At 37.5% G+C, this 26,774-nt stretch overlaps 1 protein-coding gene across 3 annotated transcripts in view; it reads right to left on the bottom strand.

Annotated features, from left to right (window-relative positions):
• Positions 1 to 26,774, bottom strand: part of LOC132132228 (RNA-binding protein Musashi homolog 2-like) — a 190,614-nt gene that overhangs the window by 119,219 nt on the left and 44,621 nt on the right. For all 3 annotated transcript variants that reach the window (XM_059544562.1, XM_059544563.1, XM_059544564.1), the window contains exon 6: positions 5,763 to 5,855. In XM_059544562.1, coding sequence (XP_059400545.1) covers positions 5,763 to 5,855 — 93 coding nt within the window. The remainder of the gene's footprint in view (positions 1 to 5,762; positions 5,856 to 26,774) is intronic.

Genomic DNA, 26,774 nt, shown 5'->3' with positions numbered 1-26,774 from the left:
TTATGCACAAAATGAGCTCATTTCAATTTTGATTTCTGCTACAGGTCTCAAAATAGTTGGGACGGGGCATGTTTACCATGGTGTAGCATCTCCTTTTCTTTTCAAAACAGTTTGAAGACGTCTGGGCATTGAGGCTATGAGTTGCTGGAGTTTTGCTGTTGGAATTTGGTCCCATTCTTGCCTTATATAGATTTCCAGCTGCTGAAGAGTTCGTGGTCGTCTTTGACGTATTTTTCGTTTAATGATGCGCCAAATGTTCTCTATAGGTGAAAGATCTGGACTGGTCAGATGATGGCGTTGTTGGCTGGGAATTCTCAACATCTGTGGTGACATCTTTGCTAGTCGGAAGAGTGGAACAGAAACCTTCAATTAAACTCTTCTCGCGGGCTCTCGCAAACTCCAAGTGCTTTCTACTCTGCGCGTGCGATTCCACCGTGTTGATGCCCATTGTCAATTGTCGATTAAAGTTTAATTTAAAACAGTTTAGTTTAGTTTAAAACATCTTCAACATATGCTGCAATTTGCCTCGTATACATTTTCAGGCACCGGCTTCAACCACCATGAGAATTCTTCATTCTCGACCCATTTGTTATTGAACTCACATTTACCCATTGCCGCTATTTCAGTTCAACCTGCTACCTAACGTCCTGGAGAGAGCCATTGAGCCACATACTGGTACGTCTCTCTGATGACGCAATAACTTGCGTTACCACGGGAAAAAAGGTCTAGTCCAATGATCGTAAAAAGTAATTTGGTCCATCCGACTGAAGATTTTTCCCCCGTCGTAAAGTCACCAAAAATATTTAAGACCTATCGAATCTGAATTTAAGTCTTTTTAAGACTTTTTAAGGCCTTTTATAAGGAAAACTGTATTTAAGACATTTTAAGACTTTTTAAGGATCCGCGGCCACCCTGGCATGCATTGTTAAATAAATAAAAAGGGCGGAAAACCAGTCACACAGGATACATTTTTTCATTTAAAAACATTAGATGCGCGAAATATGCGTTCTGTGTGAACGGCTTGGTTTCAGTTTTGATGTAAACAAGATCTTCTCCACATTGATTTTTTTTTTTAAGTGGCTTCAACTGGATAGGCTAACATAACCTTATAATGCAATGACACATATATTGTCATCGCATCTCGTACGCGTACACGAGGTGAAAGATGAGAAAGCAGATACTGCGTGTCGTGCTTGTCCGCCTTTGAAAGTTGTGTAGACACAGCTGTGCGCGCGGCGAGATGGAATGGAACACGTACACGGGCTCATAAGGCAGCTTCCTTAATCCACACCTAAAATTCATATGCACATTCGAATGTGGATTTTTATTTTAAATTCGACGAATATTCGAAAAAAGAAAGTCGCCTATGTGATTGTTTTGTTGTTGTTGAAATTTAATCAGCCATGTTGAAGCCTGCAGTAAATGTTTTGCATTATGGCAGTCCACTCTGCTTATTGTTTTTCGAAAATGTTGCACTCTTGTTTGTCATTTTGCACGTAACTTCACGCCAATAAATCATCAGAAATATTGGTCTTTACCAATATATTGAATCTTTACATTCCTCCTGCCTGTTATCCGTGGATTTACCTACAGTCGTGGCCAAAAGTTTTGAGAATTACATAAATATAGGAAATTGGAAAAGTTGCTGCTTATGTTTTTATTATAGCAATTTGCATATACTCCAGAATGTTATGAAGAGTGATCAGATGAATTGCATAGTCCTTCTTTGCCATGAAAATTAACTTAATCCCAAAAAAACCTTTCCACTGCATTTCATTGCTGTCATTAAAGGACCTGCTGAGATCATTTCAGTAATCGTCTTGTTAACTCAGGTGAGAATGTTGACGAGCACAAGGCTGGAGATCATTATGTCAGGCTGATTGGGTTAGAATGGCAGACTTGACATGTTAAAAGGAGGGTGATGCTTGAAATCATTGTTCTTCCATTGTTAACCATGGTGACCTGCAAAGAAACGCGTGCAGCCATCATTGCTTTGCTTAAAAATGGCTTTACAGGCAAGGATATTGTGGCTACTAAGATTGCACCTAAATCAACAATTTATAGGATCATCAAGAACTTCAAGGAAAGAGGTTCAATTCTTGTAAAGAAGGCTTCAGGGCCTCCAAGAAAGTCCAGCAAGTGACAGGATCGTCTCGTAAAGAGGATTCAGCTGCGGGATCGGAGTGCCACCAGTGCAGAGCTTGCTCAGGAATGGCAGCAGGCAGGTGTGAGCGCATCTGCACGCACAGTGAGGCGAAGACTTTTGGAAGATGGCCTGGTGTCAAGAAGGCCAGCAAAGAAGCCACTTCTCTCCAAAAAAAACATCAGGGACAGATTGATCTTCTGCCGAAAGTATAGTGAATGGACTGCTGAGGACTGGGGCAAAGTCATATTCTCCGATGAAGCCCCTTTCCGATTGTTTGGGGCATCTGGAAAAAGGCTTGTCCGGAGAAGAAAAGGCGAGCGCTACCATCAGTCCTGTGTCATGCCAACAGTAAAGCATCCTGACACCATTCATGTGTGGGGTTGCTTCTCATCCAAGGGAGTGGGCTCACTCACAATTCTGCCCAAAAACACAGCCATGAATAAAGAATAGTACCAAAACACCCTCCAACAGCAACTTCTTCCAACAATCCAACAACAGTTTGGTGAAGAACAATGCATTTTCCAGCACGCTGGAGCACCGTGCCATAAGGCAAAAGTGATAACGAAGTGGCTCGGGGACCAGAATGTTGAAATTTTGGGTCCATGGCCTGGAAACTCCCCAGATCTTAATCCCAGTGAGAACTTGTGGTCAATCCTCAAGAGGCGGGTGGACAAACAAAAACCCACTAATTCTGACAAACTCCAAGAAGTGATAATGAAAGAATGGGTTGCTATCAGTCAGGATTTGGCCCAGAAGTTGATTGAGAGCATGCCCAGTCGAATTGCAGAGGTCCTGAAAAAGAAGGGCCAAAACTTTAAATACTGACTCTTTGCATAAATGTCATGTAATTGTCGATAAAAGCCTTTGAAACGTATTGAAGTGCTTGTAATTATATTTCAGTACATCACAGAAACAACTGAAACAAAGATCTAAAAGCAGTTTAGCAGCAAACGTTTTGAAAACTTATATTTATGTAATTCTCAAAACTTTTGGCCACAACTGTATATTTGGTGTTATTTGCCGTATAAAACTTTAGACATGCAAAATCGATTTTACAATCGATTCAATGAACACTCGTCACAAAAGTGACAACCCAAGAAAGCAAAGTAAACATTCTCTCATTTGTAGGTTGCATTGATACGTAGCGGTGGATGCAAGTAAAACAGTACCTTATTTTTTTTTTCAAATTGAAATTCATGCAATAAACATGTTTTTGACAAAGATTTAAATTTGTTTGTGGTCTACATAGCCTGCATCAAAATGAGGTTTGCAATGATGCGCCCGAAGGCACGGGTTGAAGACCCGGTCAGTGACGTCACAATATGCTAATTTGTTTAAATTCATACCGACGTCATCATCACAAAAATTTACTTTTTTTTTTTTTTACATTGAAACTTGAAAAAAAATATAGACCGACCTACCGACCCTTTTTTTAACAAAAAATTACTGTTACTGCAAACCAAAATATTTTTAAGGATGGCCTAAATACAAATGGAAAAACTTTAGAAATCCAAGTGGAAAGTTTCAACATCTGTATTTATTTTATTGTTTTACAATTGTTTTGTTTTCTTTAAGAATCCTGTAAGAATCATTTATTTTTCATTGATATTAAGCAGATGTAATTATTTTGTTCAGATCAAAATGTTATGACATTGTATGTCACAATTGTAAACTTAAATGTGAACCTTAAAAGCAGGGTCCAAAAATATATATGGTCTTTTTATAAAATACATTTTATATGTATTATACTTTTAAAACCTATTAGCAAGCACCCCCCATTATGGGACTCACAGCTGAAAGTTCCCTACCTAACTTAAAATTGTAACAGTTCCTTACTTCAGATTCCTGCAAACATTTTTTTGAGAATATGTCTAGAACAGAACATCCTGAGATTGCTAGAAATGCAGCATTTACAATGAATTACAATGGAAATACGTGCTGATGCCCAGTTATAGAGATGGTAATAACACAAATGCGCCATAAAGTCAATAAATCGCACTCTATTCATATAGACGTGTTTGCGAGATTATATGCAATCAAACAGATGGTAATCATGCAGATACAGGCACATTCAACAAAACACAATCACACATATATGAAAACTTTTAAAAAATAAAACAGATAAAGAAAAAGGCGATCGCTAAGTTCCGCCTCATTCAGATGACAGGTGCGTCAGAGCGCGCATCACGAGCTGTCACGAGAGAGCGCCAGAATTCAAATAAACTATCTTCCACTTTTCTTTCACTTTTTTGTGTGTGGATCGTCTCATTCTGTTTGTGACACTGTACGCTGCAAAACCATGCTGTTTTTTTACTACCAAGATGCAGTTTCTGACTGTGAGTTATTCCAAAACGGACACAAACAATACTGTCCCTGAAAAATTGAAAAGTAAACATAGGAATTACCATCCATATTACGTTATTGCTTTATTGGACTAAACATGCTCCATGAAATGTTGTTCAGTAGACCCTTACCTTTCTAACTAAACCGGGATTTACAGCTGTGGATGTGTTTATGACTCGTTATTATGACGAATCTGGTATGTACTTCGTTTTCATTCTTCACGTTTTGATGTGTACCGCTTACACAAATCTAGCAAATACATTCTTTATAAGCTTTCCATTGAAAAACAGTGATCTGTCGTCGATGCTTGAGGTTTAGATCTTTATAATGATATATAGTTTGTCAAGATTACATTTGTCCCAATTCATTTAACCTATTCATAAACATTGACACGTGCGAACACGGGGAGTTGAGGACGCGGGCGTCGGGTGCAGGCTAACAAGTTAACTAAAGGATCCTGCTAACACTTTAATTTATCCCCCTTACTCGTACTGCACAAAAAGTGGTTCAATAACATTGAATGTTACAGGGACTGATTACTGCAAATGCAGATCCACTGTGTTCTGGTTAAATAATTTTTTATTTATTTATTGCTAAGGTTTGCATATGGTGGCGTGTTCTTAATGACAGCTTTCCTTACAATATATAATATTTATTTTAAAATAAGAAATAACCCAATATATCACCTTGCTTACAGTATTGCAGTGTATTGCAATATATCGTATTGCAATCCCTGTAACGTGATACGCATTGTATAGCCAGATTCTTGGCAATACACAGCCCTAATAAAAATACAGTCCAACTCCATAATTATTTCTAACCAGGACAATCTAGCCACACCTACAATTCAAACCCTACCCACTCCCAGCCCAAACTCCATCCCCAACATCCCATCCGAGCCTTAGCAATGCACTCAAATTACAACCATACTCATTTCATTATGCCCCCAGCCATAGCCACACACTAAAACTCAACCCACAACCATCCTAGCCCTGCTCCCAGGCAGGTTTTAATCAATGTCAACTACTTGGCATTAACTGTCCGGATATAAATACTTCATTCTACAGCCTGTAAGTTTCAACATCACTAAAAACACCAACAACAGTTTCCTTAATCAACCACACCGCCTTCACACAACTGTTCCCTCATTTCCAGCATTGCACTGTAACGAACACATCCGGAGCAGACACGAGCGAGTCTGTGTTTGCCTAGGCATGGAAATCTGTAGATGTTCATACTGGAATATCAGTAGGGAGTGATGTTCTGGTCTTACCTTTCCGAACTGTTCAAAATACTGTTTCACATCTTCAACAACTGTGCTCGCTGATAATCCACCCACAAATACTTTCTTTGTTCTTGTTACCATCTGGTGAGAAAGAGAGAGAGAAAAACATGAGATAAACAAAACACGTTCAGACCAAGCAGACACCTAGATTACTGACACTGATCTATTCCGATTATGATGTTCGTTAGTTTGTCTAAATATGTGATTAAATAATCTGCATGTTTACCATAAAAATGTATTAATTAAATACAGAGGAGAACAAATCATTAATTTACGTACATTTCAGTAACAAAAAATAGGTTTTATGAAATACCAAGTATAGATCAAGAAATAGAGCAGACTTTTTAACCAGATGGTGAGAATGAGACTGATAAACAAATATAGTAAAGAGAACTGTGTATCAGTATTTCCTGCAAATCTGTAGTGCCAAAAAAAAAAAAAGATATAAAATGACAAAAAACATACTGATTAAAATGGTAGCACTATATTTTACAGTCCTATTCCACGTGGATAGACTATGTACTTGTTAAAGTAATTATAAAACTAACCCTGAGCCTACCCCTAAACCTAACCAATTTTGTTACCTTATAATATTCAGCATTATTCACTTTCTTAGGCAAGTAAACAAGAACAAGTAAGTGCGCGTGCTGTAAAATAAAGTGCAACCAAAAAAGAAATCTACACAAACTTCCTGGGGGCTTTTCTCAGTATACCTTCATGTTTTAAGATCATGTGGATTGCAAAGGTCTGACCTCATGATGACACATTTGTGTTTGAACATCATCTTCCTCTGTAAACAAACTCCAAATAAAAGCTTTAAAAGAGGCACAGTGCTGATTCCAGTCTCTGCAGATGCACCTTCCTAAGATATCACAGCTAATAATGCTGTTACAAATCACTTTTCACAAATGCCACACACGTTTGGCACCATTAGCGCCGCCTTCTATTCAGTTAAACTCCTGACATGTTTACTTCTGCTCTGACACACATCCAGGTGCTTTTCAGCTCCAGTCACATTTAAAACCAAATGACAGAGAAAAACAAATCCTTCCTTTTCCCCTCTAAACTCAATTAAGGAATAGTGGGAAGGAGGGTATTATTAAAACCTTTAATTCCCAAGCGGGATAAATACAAAAGATTTCTACAGCACACAAGAAGAGGTGACAGGAGGATGAGCTCAAGTGCACCCGAAGAGAGAAAGACAGGACGAATCTAAACACACGCACCTTTAGGAAATTTAATAGCCAAATAAAAAGTGCATTAATAAATATCATATATTCATGCAGTAAAAACAGTAATATCATACATTTATTGAAATTATAGTAAATACTTCGGACTTTAAAAAAATTATTGCGGCCGAAAATATTATAGACTTTTTTATTTTATTTTTAAATCCCACGATTAATTGATTTATCGACTATCGCGACAGGCCTAAAAAAAAAAAAAAAAAAAAGCAGCAAAAACTGTTTGCAGCACTGTTAATAATAAAAGTGGTTCTTAAACATCAAGGCAGCATATTATAATGATTTCTGAAGGAACATGTGACAGGGAAGATTGGAGTAAAGCTGCTGAATATTAAATACTGGTATCACAAGAATAAATACAATTTTAAAACAGATTCAAATAGAAAACAGCTCTTATTTATTGTAATAATGTTTTACAATACTATTGTTTTACAGTATCTTCTTTTAAGAATGTATAATTCTTAATTATTCCAAACTTTTGAACATGAGCCCTAATTCCAGCAATTGTTTGAAAACGTTTGTTCTATTTGCAGTTCCATCTGGTGATTCTTGTTAAAGAGAAATGAAACACTACTACCTAAATCGGTTTATTCTGTCACTGAATGTGCAATAACCGGAGCAGATATGTGTCTGTCTATCTACCTGTCTATTTGCATCAGCACTGGCAGCCTGTATTTGACACTCATTCAGGATGCAAATCAATCCAGTGGCTGGAGATCAGAGCACATCCACCCAGGTTATCAGGGCTGTTCAGCCTGGGTATTTACCAGCATCCCTGTTCTTATCAGCACAGATCTAGCTAATGGAAACAGCAGCTGGCCCTGTTCCGAGACTACCAGCAGCAGCTTCATCTGCTTCCTGTGACACCTTGGGTCTATGCGAGAGGCGTTTCCCTGCTCACCACCTCTGCTGCTGCCCTGTCTGTGGATGCTTAAGTTTTTAGCCGGCTTTTTATGCTCTGTGACAGGTCTGCCCACAGGGCTGATGGGATTTCTACAAGCACTGCAACAATGCAATTACTTTCTCTCCTGCTTTCTCCATGTTGACAACCCGACACGACTGCCTAAATCCTCCTGGAGAAGAGAAAGACAGACAGCAAGGTAAAAAGACACTGATACAGGAATAAAGTAAGCTTGTGTGTTACACAACTTACACTATTCAGAGCAAAAAACGTATAACAGGTATCAGAGCCCATCACCATAAGGCCTTCCAGGCTGAAAGCAGAGCGGGTATTTTTCTCTCAGAAACATAAAGGAAGAGGTTTGTGCTAATATGAGATGGTCGCAGAATCTGCTTGTGTCACTTATTAAAATGAGATCAGAGTTATGAAGATGTATTCCCAGCTCAGCTCAAACAGGCAGGAACACAGACGATGGGCTCTAGGGAGGAGCTGGAGAAACAGAAGAGACGAGTAACTTTCCCACCGATCTGTTTGCACACCTGCTGGTGTTTTAGAGCAGTAACTCTGAAGGAGAATTCAACAGCATGAGCGAGGGACACACTCAGACACTGAATGACCTCTCTCTGGTTCCCACAAGGACACGGTCTCCTCTCCCTCTTTCTCTCTGCAGCAGTGAGTGTGTGAGATCTGTTGCAGGGTCACTGCCGTTTCTCAAGGACATGTTTCTTCTGGCGTTTTTTTCCTGACAGATTTTAAGTGACATTACAGTATACTACGTCAGCATAGTGAAGCGCTGTATTGAAGGAGCCATATATAAAATAGGATGGATGTTGTTTGGTTCCTAACATTTCAACAAAATAACTTATTGGATGTTCCGCAGTTTTCAATCATACAGAATTGGAATGACATGGGTAAGTAAATGATTTTTGGGTGGACTATCCCTTTAAGTTACAAAGAAAGCACTCCTGGATCAGCTTAAAATTAAAATGCTCAAAATTAAGATGAATGATAGCTTATGGAACAACTATGGGCTCCAGTTCCAAGTTTGAAAACAAAAGTGAAAAAATTTAATTTGACATTTCAGATAAAAACAGGACATTGAAAAAAAAAAAAAAAAACACCAAATCATGAGCTCTCTCTTCTAAGCGTCTCTATGGGACACACATGCACACTCGGTTCATCCACGACTTAAATGAGAGTTTTTTTTCTGTTTCACACACACACATTCACATACACACACACGCTTATCCTCCATGGCCCCTGATTTAGTGAATAACAGTATTTGTGGACAGCTGAGGACAGTTGTCTGACTTTGGCTTCAAATCTCCAACAAGGCCACTTGAACCAGAGGCATCCTTTCAAATCGAGACCTCCTTCCTGTGAGGAGCTTTTCTTTATCCTGCTCTCCCAATCAGAGCACTTTCTCCCTCAGCTTTTCTGACTTCTGTTCATTTTCAAAAAGGAATGATTAGAATGTGGCCGCAGCCATCAGCGATCCACGTCGGCTCTCACATTCCCAAAAGTAATTACAGGGTGAGACGTCCACCCGCCCCTGACAGCAGATCAGCACACACACCTGAACTTTTAAAGCATTTTGTTGTAATTCAACACATCCTTCCAGTCTAAAGTTAGTGTCTGTGAGATGTTTCTGTGATGAGGTGTGGACTTCCATTACTGTCTCCATTCTGGCTTGTATATACGAGTTGTTTTATGTTTAAGTCAACTGAACAAAGAGAGACCTGCTCACATTTATGAACACACCGCTGCCATCTGCACACTAAGTGAGCTTCATATGCAAAATTAATATCCAGATGAAATGTGAAAATGCCACAATGAAACCGTGAGTGCAACTCTTGTGTTATCAGTGGCAGCCTAACTAAAAATACTCTGACAGGATCAGGTCTTGCAAAATAAACGTTTTCATTAGAAAGAAAAATTATATTATTGTTTATTTATACCTCTAATTGCTGCTTCTTCTAGACAGAAATTACATTTAAATGGGAAGCAAATCAAGACTTCTGCTTTTGTTGATGAGACCTCAGCACTGTCTTTAGACCGTGTTTAGATTTCAATGTACAACAAATCTTCACTGGGACAAATTGGATATTTAATAGTTCTTGGTTTTCCTTTAAGTCTCCTGAGCAATGAAAGAGCAACTGTTACGTTGTTGTCCTTTAAAGCTTTCCTTTAATCCTTTAAAAATAATCGTACCTAAAAAAATTTAAAAGCATTTCCATTCATTTTATAAAAACAATAACTGAGAAATGAGCAGTAAGCATCTTATTAAAAAAAATCATTCTGTCATGACTTGCAGGCAGCCTGTTTCCTGAATGGAAAGTAAAAAAAACTCAGGGTTACACTGTGATATGGGCTGGTTCATTAAGGTGCAGTTGAAAGTTTGTGTTTAAGGATGAGAGTAAGCATTTGTCTTGGGCTGTGGGTTTAATGGTTTTAATGTTGAGTGTTGAAACATAGGCTAACTGACCTCAAGAGATTCTCAGTGTCAATCATACATTTGAGCTCAGTTTCTCTACCCCTCTCGTCACTTAGCACTAATCAGGTTTTAAAGGGAACCTATTTTGCCCCTTTTTACAAGATTAATATAAGTCTCAAGTGTCCCCAGAGTGTGTCTGTTAAGGTTTAGCTCAAAATACCCCACAATGTTTTTGACAATGGTTTTTCTCAAAAAATTTTCTCTCACACCATTAGTATCATGCATACTTCAGTGTGTAGTAGATGGGATGGCACCACTCAAGCTTCACAAACACTTATCATATCTAATTTTGATTTATCAAACCATCAGATTGCGCGTTGTACATGACATCCTCGTTATACTGTATGATAACCTGTCATACCAGTATATCATTACAACCCTACTCTATTGTGAAGATGAACATGTTAAACTGTGTTAGAACAAATTCATCTTGATAATGTTAGAAAACTTTGATAGAAAGGTATGTAATGGATTACAATCAACCAAAAATTATTCAAACAGCTGTTAGTATGACAATATTTACACATCTATCAATACTTAGTCAGGCAAACCTTAGCCTTAATGACTGTCTCCTGGCCATGCTGTCATCCAGGTTCATGCAGACTTGGTCCCAAATTAGTTTTACTGGTAGTCCACTGTTTTAAGGGTGTAATTTGTCACAGTTTACTTTATTTTGCTAACCTTACATGAACTATAGTGTCTTACACCCACTAGTAAAAAAAAATATATCTGGTCTCTGAATAATTTTTGGTTTGACTGTATATCCTTAGGTTATTTCCACACTCAATTATGCCCATTAAAATGTATTTTACAAGTTTGTTACTTCATTTTTTTTGCTCTATGGTTCATCACCTACAATTTAATAGCATTAGAACAGCTCCACTGCAGCGACTTATTACTGTAATGACGTGCTTTGCTGTAATAATGAAGGAAACCACTCGTTTTAAATCAGTGATATTTTTCACAAACAGTCACGTTTTTTGTTTTTGTTTTTATCTGTAAACGTGCTGCGATTTAGATTCCAAAGGCCACTGATATAATGCAGAAACTCTCAAGCAAGCAAAACGCACAAGACGTGCATGTATTTGTACTGTTGCAGAACGAGAGGGACAATAGTAACGTACTGCTGAGCGCATTACACAGAGGCTGCTAGATTCACTTTCGCCAGAAAGTCATGTATGCCTAAGGTTGAAAATAAATTATGTTTATAGTAAATGCCCCTATAAATTGTCTTTTTTGACGATTTAGTTTTAATCCATATGCGTGTGCTAAGTGAGTGAATATCAAAGACCACAACAGAAGTGCGAGCATGCTCTCTCTCTCTCTCTCTCTCTCTCTCTCTCTCACAAACACACACCAGAAGTTCGCGAACATTCTCTCTCTCCCTCCCTACCATTAAGTAACTTGTGCATTGTTTTACTTGTTTTTGACATATCCGACTGAACTACAAACTTTCCAGTGATGAAATGTATGATCACTCGACAAGCTCCTGCATCTCCGACGCTGCGCTCAATCCACTCAGCGTGCTTTATCAGCTCGTGCATGTCAGCTATACATGCGATAATACTGAATGTTTAACATTATATTCATTGCATAGATATCCTACATAGACAACCTTAATCTCTAATAACTCCATTCTGCTGTCTGTTGTTCTGTTGTCGGTGTTTCTTTGTCTGAATATGGCACTTATCACATGCTGTGTGGTATTGGTGTTTGGTATGGGGCATTTTAACGAGTACAAGTACAGGAGCTCAGTATCGGACCCGATACCGATACCGATACCAGCATCGGCGCATCTCTATTTTTATTTTTATTTTTTTACATTAAAGTTTTGATTGTGCACTTTCAAGTCTATGTTCAAAAATGTGAGTGACAGTTAAGGGGTTAAACATGGAAAAAGAAAATGGAAAAAATTTTAAAAAAAAGAAGAAAAAAAAAAAGATTTTCATCCAATGAGCCCTTTAAATAGTAATTCAGGATCTGTTTTATGGGGTGGAGGGGTACTCTAACAGGGTCAGGGTTTTTTTATAAATATTTTAAAAAATCTTTTAAAACTTTTGAACGATATTGCATTTGCTAGCAGGTAACTCTTTAGCTTGTATTCATTTTCTTTATGCTCTCTAGGCATTAGTATTGGTCATTTTAAATGTCCATAACAGTCAACCATTTGTAGTTAAAAAAATTATACTTCAAAAGGTATTGACTAGAGCTGAAACAACGAATCGATTATTAAAATAGTTGTCAACTAATTTAGTCATCGATTCGTTGCTAAATAATTTATTTGCCGTAAGCGGCTTATTTCGTGCATATTTCAAATCTGCGGTGACCAAAGTGTGGCAGTAATGAGCCACCGGAGGATTTACTCAGCCAGTACAACAGGAGAAGTAGCGAATAGCCAATAGCTGGCCTCGTTTTATGTCACGTGCTTCGCGAACGGCGTCTCTGCAGCATTCAGCAGGAGTACTTTATTTTGAGCCTTCAAAAGAGAAGATTAACCTGTAAACTCTGCACTACTGAACTGTTTAAGGGACCGTTCACATATCGCGTCTTTTGCGCGCTCATGTTCGTTATTTCCAGTGTAGGAAGCTCATAATGGAAGCGACGCGGTCGCGACGCACCCGTTTTTCCAGGCGCGTGCACACCGCATCGAGTTAAAAACATTTCAACTTTTCAGAATGCAGCAAGCGCACCGCGGGTCATGTGACAAGAACTAAATAATCAGCTTCATCCTTTCCCGTAACAACGTTAAAAGCTCAGCCAAGATGAAGGAACAGCTGATCATAGCTGTATATGGATTCCCATTTTGAAATAAATTTAGTAGCAGAGCTACTGCAAGCGATTTTTAGAGCTGCAAATCCATTTATCCTTTGCTGAAATTTCCGCGTCTTCTAGGAAAGAGCACGTCATGGTTGCTTAGCAAAGGCAGACGCCTCAGGGGCGCTTCTGCACGAGCGCTTTGGAAAGGAGGAGAAAGCGGTGCGCACAGTCTATGGGTGCGCCTAGCGTTTTAGGCGCGATATGTGAACGGCCCCTAAGCCTTTTATTTGTGCAGATTCTCCAGTACAATGTTGTTTGCAAATGTTTAGTTGTAAAAGCTGATAACATTGCTTTTTAACAGTTAACATTTAAAGCTTTACAAACATGTTCTGTGATCAGTTTGTCGTTTACCAGTTCATAATTCAGTCGTGCAGCCTAATTATGACTGAACGAGAGAGGTAAATGTTTAAAGATATTTGAAATGCACTTTTTTTCCTAAGTATTCACTGCTCTTTTTCACACAGCAGGTTTTTTGTGTGTCCGTTTTTTCTGGACAACCTTCTGATGGATTTTACTTTAAATTGTGAGTTCCATTCAGGTTTCATGCCATTGGCACTTTATTCCAAGGATTGTTTACAATTTCACAGAATAAGCTATAAAGCTGTTTCCCAGTAAATAATAAAATACAACGCACTGCAATCTTATTCTGTTTTATCCTTATTCTTCGTGAAAATATGTTCTGAAAGATTCCTTAATAAGCTTTGTTCGGGATGTTAAACTACTTTAGGAGCTCTAAGGACTGCCATGGTGAAAACATTATTTGAAATCTCCTTGTGAAATTTGCTAGAGTATAGGTCAGTGTTTTGATTGCAGAAGAGTTTGACAAGGGATCACTAACACATAATAAAACAACTCCAGGTATATTTGTGATGAGGATATGACAATGCAAAATTATTAAAATCTCTTAAAAATTTATGCTGAATGATAAAGACCCTTTATTAATAATTTACTTTGGGGGAGAAATGGAAAAAACTAAAATATAAGTACATAAACCGATTAATCGTAAAAATAATCGACAGATTAATCGATTATCAAAATAATCGTTAGTTGCAGCCCTAGTATTGACTAAGAATTTTGAAAACGGGCTTTGGTAAATCCAGAAGGATTTCTTGTTGCTTTCGAGGAATACTAAATTATGATTATGAATGGCTAGCCTCAGGCTTTATTTAGGCATTTGGGCTTGGGAGAAGTTAGAGTTAAACAAAAATGACCTCAACTGTAATACTGCAGTTTTCTCACTCTCCCTCTCTGCACCCACTGTACCGCTGAGTCACCACAGCTGGAAAAAAGAAAGCGAGAGCAAAACGAAAGGGAGAGAGATAGAGAGAGACATTTTGCTAGGGATGTGTAAAGCAAGCTGGCACAGTAAATTCTCTCCCCTCCCGATGCTGGACTCACAGATGACTAGGCACCAAGCTGGTACTTCCATCCTGCAGCTCTGCCCTGTGCTCTGTAGAGCACCTTCACAGCTGCAGAGTTCAGATCAGCTCTCTCCTGTACTGCAGCCCCACACAACTCCTGTAACCTCATCACTGCCAGCTTTTAAACAGGGGCCAATGAGCAGATGCACCAAACCCACCTAACCTGCCAGATCGGATCAGGACAACTCAGGCACTGAATCATATGGAAATGATTCCACACAAGTGAAGGAACAACCATCTGGGTTCTGAAAACCCCTAAAAATTAGAGAATGTTTCATTTTAAAGACCACATGCAATAAACATTGACCCTTTCGATTTTAAATAAATTTCCCTGGTCTTACTGGGGTGTAAGAAAAAATCATTTCACGAGTATTGTGATATTTGTTTGGTGATACTGTATCAATTCTAAGAAAAGGAATATCGATTTTTTGAGTTGTTTAGTTTTGAGTTTATATCCCAACCGCTAGATAGCAGTCTTAGAATCTCTGAACTTAAGCAGTGACAGGAAACATAAGCATTAGGACACGCCACTAACATTAGCATTAATATAGTTTGCTGCTAGTAATGGAGGATGAAAGAATTGTCCCAGAAGTGTGGCGTCATTTGGGCTTTTTATGTCAATGTCCACCACGAGGCCGTGGCACGGGCACTGCTTCGGTTCCACTGCTTGCCACATCCTGTGTGAAGAGCCTCGCCCAGAGGGCAGGTAGCAGCTTTCTCTCGTGGTGGGGGCGTTTTGTGCAGTTGGTGCAGTGCTCAGTCACGATCTCGGTGATTCTATGTGGATCAAAAATAAATACAAACTGAAAAACCTGTGAAATCCAATTGTAAAGGTTCTATGAATGTTTAACATCTGTATTTATTTAATTCTTTTACAATGGTTTAGTTTTCTTTAGGAACTCCTGCAAGCACTTTATTTTTCATTGATATTGAGCTTTTGTTCAGATCAAAATATGACATTGTAAATGTTTGGGATCAGTAACTTTGTTATTTTTTTTGTTTTTTTTTTAAAGAGAAACTTTTAGAATACTTTTATTCAGCAAGGATGTGTTAAATGGATAAAAATTCATACTGTTAGAAAATATTTCTATTTTGCATAAATTCTGTTCTTTTTAACTTTTCATTTTATTTATGGAACACAGTTTCCAATAAATATTAAGCAGTTAACAGTTTCAACACTGATAATAAATGAGCATAAGAATGATTTCTAAAGGATCATGTGACACTGGTTTGGTTTAAAACGAGTGATTACAGTGTGATAAACATGATAATCAGAACCATAACAGATGTTTTTTAGCAGGTCTGAGCTGTGATGAAGCAGCTCTATTCTGGAAAAGGCGGCTGGGAGCAGCAGCTCATTTGCCTTTAAAGAGACAGGCACAAAAAAAACTGTTTCTGCTTCCACTCAAAATAGGCATTTTCAAAATTATATAATAAATGATCTGTGGGGGTATTTTGAGCTGAAACTTTAGAGACACATTCTGGGGACACCAGAAACTTATATTACATAATGTAAAAAGGGGCATAATATGTCACCTATGAAGTATAATAAGATAGGAAACCAATATAAGAAATTGCAATAATATTTCACAATATTACTTTTTTTTCCTGTATTTTTGGTCAAATAAACACAGCATTGATGAGCATATAAGACTCCATAAATTTTTTTTTTACCAATCTAAAAGGTGAGTGTGTGTGTGTGTGTGTCCCTTATTCTGACCCTTATTTTTCTATTTAAAAAACCCACAATTGTCCTTTATTTTCCTTTTCTGAAGTTGGCAACCCTATATGTTACAATTGTAAACTTAAAGGTGCTGTATGTAAGATTGTCCAAATTAAAAATATTGGAAAAGTCCCCCCCCCCCCCTCCTCAGACTTGAAGCACACAGAAATGGGTGCCCTTGATGATGAATGAAATTAATTACGCTGTGTTTTCAGCCAACTGTCCACCCGGGGTGCCTGAAATACAATTGGGTAACCTGGCAGTGGGCGGGTTTTACAAACCAAAACAGAGATCGACATTCCGACCCGGGACGCACATTTTCAAAAGAAGTTTAACTGACTGTAGCATTGTTTTTCAGATAAAAAAAAATAAAAAATTATGTTAAGTTAGAATGTGTCTTAAATATCCGCAAACATATTATGGTATTTTTATACTTTAGTAAAGTCAAAAACGTACATACAGCACCATTTAAAACAGGGTCTAAAAATATATATGGTATATTAATCAAATACATTTTATACGTATTATACATTTAACTAAAGGATCCTGCAAGCACTTTTTCCCCCTTTACTCGTACTGCACAAAAAGTGGTTCAATAACATTAAATGTTACAGGTAGGGCTGTGCAATTAATTGCATTCGATTATCATGCACATCTCGTCAGTAAAGCCAGTGATCGTGAAAACGGGTGATGGTGATTTACTACTAATCACGGGACTGGTTTACTGACGAGGTGCGCATGATAATCGAATGCGATTAATTGCACAGCCCTAGTTTCAGGGACTGATTATTGCAAATGCAGATCCCAGTGTGTTCTGGTTAAATAATTTTTATTTATTGCTAAGGTTCGAGGTGTGTTCTTAATGACAGCTTTCCTAAAAATATATCCTATTCCTAAAATAAGAAATATCCAAATATATCGCCTTGCTTACAGTAAAACAAAATATATTGTATCGCAACCCCTTTGTCATGATACATACCGTCTCGCCAGATTCTTGCCAATGCACAGCCCCAGGTCTTACTGTGCACAACTGACCTTACGACATATGACTCTGTCATTATAGTCCAAACTTACAGAATTTCCCAACATTATGATAAAAAGATGTTATGGTACTGATTAGGGCTGGGACAACGCGTCGAGGTCATCGATGACGTCGACGCAAAAAATACGTAGACGCAAAATATGCGCATCGATTCGTCGACCTGTTTTTATTTCTCTAAAAAACGTTTGCAAAACGTTTACCTTATGTGCGCTGAATATACGCGATGGCCGGTTCAACATTCTGTCCAACGTTATATAACCAATCCAGGGGTTTTTCTGCATTGATCTTTTTTTTTGGCGGCTGTCAAAGCCTTATTTGATCGGTGAGTGACAGTGACAGGGCGCGTACGAGAGAGAGCCCCGGCTGCGCGCGCACTCACAGTCTTCAAACAACACGAGCGCTTCTTGCTCTCTCTCTCTTGTGCATATTAATCAAAACCATTAAACACGATAGAAAAAGGGCGAAACACCTAAGTTTCACGCGCAGTTTCACTCACAGTCTTCAAACTACACGAGCGCTCTCTCTCTCTCTCTCTCTCTCTCTCTTCCCCCACCCCCCTCCCCTCGTGAATATTAACCAAAATCATTAGACACGTGACGATAGAAAAAGGGCGGAACGCCAAAGTTTCACGTGGAGCATTCGGAGATTTTTCTTTCTCCATTTTTTCTTCTTTTTTTTTTTGGAAAAGCAGTCTCTGTATTAGCTTAAAGCCCTAAAGTTTACATTGGTTACTGTATTCTTTCAATTGCTTTAAACAAGTATTTTGGGTGAACTTTTTTATTGAATGCTAGACATCAAGTTGTTATTTTCATCTGAAAGAAGAACTTTTTTTCAGTAAGCTAGGCCCTATGTGTTCAGTAAGCTTGTTTCAGTAAGCTGTGTGTTTTCAAGGTTTTATTGAATGCTATCTCTATACAAGTGCAAAGTAATGCATTCTTAGTCAGTCTTTTATTTTGTAATTTTAAGAGCAATAAACATATATTGCAATGTTAAGGAATTCATGTTTTTTTCATTCAAATATGTAAAGCAACATGTATAAATTGTTAGTAGTCAATTAATGGGGAGATAATCGAAATCGAATCGGTCTGGAAAAATTAATCGTTAGATTAATCGATGCATCGAAAAAATAATCGATAGATTAATCGTTTAAAAAATAATCGTTTATCCCAGCCCTAGTACTGATGTAATACAGATACTAGGTATGCACGGTATGCAGATACAGATTGTGTGGTAGCCCAAGTGAAATACTAAACTGACAAATTTTGAATGATCACCCAAGAGAAAAACATCATCATACATTCACCTTTGTTCATTTTACACTTCCCTGATTTGTTTTCTACATTAAATAGAAAAACCATATACATGTGGCAAATTATTTTAAGAAATCACACAAAAAAAACATTTACCCATGTTTGCATCTGCAGAAAGCATTCGTTACACATTTTGCCTAAGTGCTAAATGTTAATATTTACAACCGTATTTTATTTGAAGGACAGAGAACCATGCACCTGCCCTTGAAAAGTGCCTTATTTAACTCTAGAACACACATGTACAATCACTAGACCAGCTTAAAATAGTTTTAAGTCTGGTTGGAACTAAAGAAGAAATGTTTCATTCTGAAATATTCCAAAATCTGGAAGTTAATTGCACACTAAACCCATCCCACAATAGCCCTTAACACTCTAAAGCTGTCATTTGCACTTTATTCTCTCTTAGGCCCTCAAAAAGAAGCTGTTCATCCAAGCAGGAAACACAGCATCTGGTCAGCCTCTGGGGAGTCCGAAACACAGAGTTACCCTAACACACATACTCATACACACTCTCTGATTAACCAAATCTCTTCATCTCATTTGCAATGAATTGTTCATTTCTCCCCCTCATCTCTCGTTTTCTGCACTTCTCTGTATCTTCTGTAATTGCTCCCAGATCTCTCATTTCTCAGTCATGCTCTGCTGCTAAGCTCTTAAAGATTTAGGCACCTCACATAAACCCAATCCTGTCACACACCTCAACAGAACCGCAGGACCTCTCCACAGAGGCGATTAAAATCATAGATCTTGCCAAATGGAGCATGTGGGCTTGTAAAATTGTTGGTCACTTCATATGAAAAACAGCTATGTGCACTCTGTGCTCTTTTCCGAAGGAATTGTGATGTTTAAAGCAGTACTGTAAAAGAAAATAACTCTTTAAAACACTCAAGAGTCAAGCAGCACTTGAGCGGACATCAGAAAAAAGTAACAGTGAGTTCAAATCACTGAAATGCCATCATAAAGAACTTCTGATTTATGTAACGAACCAGAATAAATCAGTTTTACAGTAGAAATTGTCCATGGTGATATGATGCATGCAGCCTTGAATGAGCCTTGATGTAATGTGTTAAATGTGAACAACATGAAAACAAGCACTACGAGTCTCTTTCAGTCTCTCTGATAGAGTCTGATGTAATCATGTGCTGGTCAGGATAATATGTAGGCTTACACAAAAGTGCCTTAAAAAATGAAAATACTGAAACTGAAAGTTTATTAATAGAAGGAAATACCAATCTTTTCCATATTTATTTAGGAACTTCAAATGCAAGCTTATTTAACCCAAATTACTAAAGTATATGCACTTTATTTTTTTACCTTGTGCAAATACTGTTATGAGAACTACGTCAATAAACCTTTGAGCACAGCTTAGTCTGTAATAATTAAACAAATATAACTAAATGACACAACACGCAACTGCTCTGATGACCATTATACAACTAAATTAAATCCTGTGATAAACTCTGGGATTTCAGTTCAAATTCATAGCTTAAGAGTGTCATATTATACTGAACAACCAAAGGCCAACTACTTTAAAACCAATCACCAAATGCTTCATAGTATGCAAATTCAAAATTAAAATAGCTTACTGGTTAATCAAAGTAGGAAACTTCAAAACAAAAACAAGACCCCCTTTCCATATTGATGCTCTCACACTCTCTGCAACTTGCTTATTTTAACTTAAATTAAACACACATACCTGTACATACTTACAACTGCATTGTGCACAAACATACATTCATACATTACATTATCATACATTACCATTCAAATGTTTGGGGCCACTAAGATTCTTAAAATGTTTTTGAAAGAGGTCTCTTATGCTCACCAAGTTTGCATTTATTTAAACAAAAATACAGTAAAAAAAAACAACAAATATTTAAATTATTATTACAATGTAAAATAATTAGTTTTCTGTTAATATGGTTTAAAATGTTATTTATTCCTGTGAAGGTAAAGCTAAATTTTCAGCAGCCGTTACACCAGCATTGAGTGTCACATGATCATTCCAGAATTATTCTAATATGCTGATTTGATGCTCAAGAAACTTCTCTTTTTTTCTTATTATTATTAATGCTGAAAACAGGTGTGTTGCCTAAAGTTTTGGTGAAAACTGTTATAGTGATATGGAGGGAGGATTTACTGACCCCAAACTTTTAAATGGTAGTGCATGCACACCCATGCAGGTAAACATCCATTAGCACATAATGTTACATGTCTACTTCTTGCCTGGCTTATTTGGACTAGCCAGAGCTACAAATAAAAAACACACAAAAGAAAAAACATGATATTTGATATTTTGTAAATACATTAAACAACTCTCAAACCAAACTACCCAGGATTTCTCATAGCATCTCATAACCAACAGCATGATATATACTGATCAATATAGAAGGCGTTTTAGCAGACGAACTCTCCGCAAGGAAATGTGTTTTTTTTTCATATTTGAAGGTCTTTCATGGAGACTCTGTGTATATAATTATCCAGGTGTATAAAAACCAGGAAGAGTTTCAAACCCTCAAATCAAAGTCTAAAAGAAATGCGAAGACACAAAAAGAGGAGGGGATCGCTTCCTCTCTCTTGTGCTCCTCTCTCTCTTCATCTCTCCTTCACCGTGCACATCAGAGCAGCTGAGGCCTTCAACAAAACAGGCTCCTGAGTTTATTTACATAACCTTCAAAAAGCCGCTCTGTTTAGGAGGAAACAAAGAAAGCAGACATCAAAGTTCGTAAGATCTGGCCAGCGCTTCCATGCTGCAGCCACCGTGTGCCTTGAGTAAACCTCTAAAAAGGATGTTTGCTTTATTCCCACCCAACAAACTCTTTTTTTTTTTCTTTTGTCATTCTCCACTGAGAACTGGAACATTAACTGAGAACACTGTGAGAATGTTTCATCTGTACTGGCGGGGAATTTGGCAGTGCACTGAGGGATTCCAGACCTCCACGCTGACAGAAAGAGCAGAACACATCGTCCTAAGCTGTCCACTTGTTTTCTAAAACCTAGGGACAAATATGACTACTGGAAAAAAATACAGAAAAATCACAGAATAAATGCCCTGATCCAGATACAGAAAAAAATGGGCAGCTAGAGCTCACAGGTTTGAGTTGTTCATTAGTTATAGAAAGTTTTAGTGAGTCAGAGATGGAAGGTCAGACTGGTTTAACTGGGTATGACTTTGCAGTGGTTCAACATTGATATTAAATGTTTCTAAGTATCAGAATATTACAATATTTTCTGAGTAGATCATTTGACACTAAACTTGACTTCACCTGAGAGAAGGGTGGAGGTGAACAAGGGGGAGGGTTGTAGAGAGATCAGGACACAGCAAGGGGAAATTGACATCAAGGCCTTTTGTCCCCGTTAATGCATGTCGTCTCTCTCTGAAGACCTCCAGCAGCGGGGTGGTTGCCAGCAGAGCGAGTTGCATCCATGCATGCCTGCGGACTGCTGTTTCTGGGCTCTGCTCTGGAGGGATTTCAGCTGACAGCTGTTATTAATAAACCAGTGCTGGAGGTCAGTTCATTCCTCCACCTCCTCTCCAACTGACTCCAGCATAGCTACACATCCAGCATCTCACCAGCTGCTCTAAGCACGTCTGCAGGAGCCATGGACACAGATATGGGCTTTAGTCAACAGCTACACTGACTGGCCATGGGGTAAATACAACCTACATTATTGGGCAAAAGTCCAATAAGACATTTGTGTCAAAACGATGTAACAATAATCCTTTAGAATAACTTTAACAATGGTAACACTTTTCTTAAAAATTAAATCTAAATATTTGTAAATACAATAAATATTTTAATTATTTGCTTGTGTGCAATTCCAAAAAAAAAAAAAAAAAAAAAAAAGGTATCACAATGTATACACAAAAAATATTAAGCAGCTCAAGAGTTTTCAATAGGGATGCACTGAAATGAAAATACTGGCCCAAAACCATTCTGGATGCACTTTGCCGAAAACCAAAACTTCTATATAATAATTATTTATTATTTGAATAAATAATACAAAGTAATTTTGCAAGACTTTTAATTGAAACCTGTGTGATAAACACAGGGCGGTGTGCCGTGGCACATATTTTCCACCGTTTTTCTTATCATTTTGGCAGCAGAATTTTAAGTGCATCCTTAGTTTTTAACATTGAAATTGTTTCTTGGTATCCTGACCACCAAATCAGCATATTATAATATTTTCTGAAGGATAATTTGTCACTAAAGACTGGAGTAATGACTGCTGACTGATTCTGTGCCATCACAGAAATAATTTACACTTTAAAATGTATTAAAACAAAATGTTTATGTTATGTTTACAAATAGTAAAAATGTTAATATAAATATAAGAATAAAAATATTGGAAAATTATAAAAGCATTAAGTAAATCTAAAATATAGCTCAAAATAAATTTTATTAAACATTTATAGATCACGTGTTCCCACAGTTGGCACACATTTACACTTCCTGTTTAAATTTAAAGGGATACTCCACCGTGTTTTCATATTTAACTACACTGTAAAATATTTCCAGGATTTCACAATATATAACTGTAATATTTCACAGGTAATTACATTATTACCACTTCACAGGCTTTAACTGTGATATTTCACAATATAATACCGTATTTAGACTTTTACTGTGAAAATAATGCAGGCGCGGGGCTTTTACAAGAAACTACTGTGAATTCCGTCATTTTCGCGCTGCAACTGCGTCATCTGAGCTCCCCCGGAGCTCCCTGGCCTGATCTCCTTCATGGTCTCACTCGACGGATTCAGTGCGGTAAGTGTTTAATTTCAAACTTTGTCAATTTGATGACTGTTTTTAATATGAAATTTCATGTTATTTAAAAGTATGAACCAAATTAGCGTTAGTTAAGTTCTGTTTCATGTTTTTGTAACTTAGCTGGAGCAGACTCGCGTCTAGGTTTGAGCGCGCAAATTTGAATGATCAGACGTTGGTTGTGTTAATAAGTGTATAGCTAGTAGTACCATATTAAGTTATTAACTGTGAGGCTTCACATTAACTACACCGTCAAAATTGAACTTTAGCTTTGCTTAATGCTTTTCTTAGTTAACGTTTGTTACTCTAACAGCGCTCTCTTTTCCCACAGCATTTTTCTACCACCGGGAAATAAAGTTATAAGGTAAGCTGTGGCCTTAATGTGTGTATTATGACAGTTATGATCAACTAGATACATTATAGTGTTGTGGATTTGTGCAAAGGTGGAATAAATTAATCTCAAATTAGTAATGTTAGCTAGCTGGGCGTCGTCCATATTTTTCTGCCGTGTGTGTGAAACGGAGCAGCCGTTGTGTGTCTCGTCAACAGAAAAAATAAAGTGCATTTTATTATAAAAAAGATATAGGAAAATAAAGGTGTAAATGATGTAAATTGTTGTGTGCAAATGCATTGCCTGGGTAAATCACACACATCTAACTTACTTTGTTGCAGCACTATTCTTGACTGTGTGTTTGTGATGTAAATGTTTTTCAGTTGCTGTTAAGTTATTTAAATGGTTGCTGTTTAATTGAATCCAAGTTATGTCACCTTGTTAAAACTGAGCTAACTTTAGTTTTGCTCAGTACTGCAACAGCAGTGACCCACTGAAGGTGATGACTGGGAACTGAAACCTTTTTAATCCCACTTGAATTAAACTAATATCTTTCTTCTCTGTCTTTTTGTTTATATGTGCTTCTTGGGCATCAACCCAGAGACAGGTACAAAATCAAAGAGGCAGAGAGGACACATAAACCAGCAAGTCTGGACACTGATCAGGAAGCTCATTGACTTTGAATGGATGTCAGTCTAATGTAAGTTGTGTTCCAACTTCAGAACAGACTAACGAAACTAACGACTAACGAGTCTTTGTTTTAAGCTAGAATTAGTTATGCAGTAAGATGTTTACTTAAGCTATTAAAGGGTTAGTTCACTCAAAAATGTAAAGTCTCATTAATTACACTCCCTCATGATGTTCCAAACAATTTTGTTCAACACAAATTAAGATAATTTTAAGAAGTCCGAGAGCTTTCTGATCCCGCTTATAGACTGCAATGTTATAACCGCTTTCAAGCCCCAGAAAGGTGGCTTGGGAAAAGCACAAAAAAGTCCTGGCACAAAAAAGTCCTGGCAGAAAGCGCTGTCATAAGGATGTAGTGTAACAATGCCCAGTTTCAGGAATGCACTCATATTTTGTTGGTAGTACCAGTTTGCAACAATTATTAGTTAACAGTAAGTTGTTAACAGTTCGGAAAAAAAGAAATTATTTGTTGTTACACTACATCTTTATGCAGCGCTTTCTGCCAGGACTTTTACGTGCTTTTCCCAAGCCACTGAAGTGACGTCGACGTCTGGGTTAGCGGTAGCATGAGCCGTCAAGCAAGTGTTATTTAAATAAACTAATGATGTACTTTCAAACTTTCCAAAGCCTTGTTTTATGAGTACAGAACCTATTTGTACTACTGTAGAAGTTTGGCACCATTCTGGGCATTATTAGTGGGGTAATTTACCAGATACAGCCTAGGATCCATTAGCGCCTGCACTAAGCCATCCGGCTGATATCTCTAAATAAGCTCTAACTTTAATAATGTTCAACCAAAGGTAAAAAGGCTTCTGGGGGGTGTTTGGCTCGAGGTCATGGTGCAAAGGAGCCTAGGTTGATTTTACTCCGAACCATCCCTTTAAGACCTTTATCGGCCGATACCGAGTACCAATCTGATACCAGTGTTAAATTGTTAATATATTGTATTTTCACTGTGATGAAGAGACAGACTTGACTTGAACATTGCATCCCTAGGCAAAACACGGCGAAAAGATTCCTATCACCATTCCATGTCTGAAAAAATTTCACTCCATTATTAAAATTAATAGCAAAATATGTTTAGAAATGTAAACGCCATAAAGTAAACTCAAAATTCATCAACAGCATATTATAAATGTAAACAGTACTTATTAAAGGAACAGTTCACCCAAAAAAATTTTATTTGCTGATAATTTATAGTTTATTTCTTCATCAGAACAGAATTTAAGATTTTTAGGGTTTCATTTCAGGCTAAAGTGAATGGAGCATCCAATGATGGAATGACAATCCAAAATACAAATATAAATTATCAGCAAATTTTAATTTTTAAGTTAACCATTTCTTTGAGTACTGCACATTATTACAAACTGCTCTGAAACCACGAGTCATGAATGAACTCAAACCTGGTGGATGTGCAACAGTTTTCACTTTCAAACGTGCAATTGCATGTCTTAAAACTGTCACTTTTTGAAGTTTAATAATCCCATTTCACTGTATATCGTGACTCCTGTCTTTCCGTCCATAAAATTAAGACTGTTTTTAAAACACCTTGGGTAAGAGGTGCTCATTCCTGTTTCTGGATATCTACCTTCCTGCAGAGTTCAGTCTGATCCAACAAAAGGTAGATATCCAGCTAAAGGAATGAGCACTTCTTACCCTAAGGTGTTTTGCATGTGCTGTTGTGGTCAGCAAATAGCAAATTAGAAAAACTAAATGGATTATTGAAAAATAATCAGTGTAAAATATATTCTAATGTTAGACCGTATTTTCAAATATATAACAAAAATAGGGAATCTCTCAGACTTTGAAATATTTTTTTTTTTTTTTTTTTTTGTGGTCTTAGGTGCTTCCTGGTCATCAACCCTGATACAGGATCTAAATCCAAGAAGAAGCAGGGAGGCATCAATCAGCAAGTGTGTTCTCTGCTGCGCAAACTTGTGGATTTTGAATGGATGGCAACATAATCAGATTTTGTGTTATAGGAGAACTCCGGTCAATTTTAACATTGAGCTAATTTTTTTGTAAATTTGGAGTGCTGTCAATACAGAGAACAACAACAAAAATCGCTGTTGCCTACACTTTTTATCCTCTTTTTAAAATATGCACCCTGTTCACTTCAATGGGGCAATGTTTAAACCTGCTTTTACCCTCTTAACATCCTTGATGTGTCATTACAAGTGCACAGCCAATGTGAGTGATTCCTTCAGAGTGAACACGAGTGAATCTGACTGCAGTAGATGTGAAAAATATGAATAAAAATG

Source organism: Carassius carassius, chromosome 49 (genome assembly GCF_963082965.1).
Source record: "Carassius carassius chromosome 49, fCarCar2.1, whole genome shotgun sequence".
Classification (NCBI taxonomy): Eukaryota; Metazoa; Chordata; class Actinopteri; order Cypriniformes; family Cyprinidae; genus Carassius; species Carassius carassius.
Note: the sequence above shows the minus strand (reverse complement) of the source record. Positions and strands in the feature narration are given on the sequence as shown.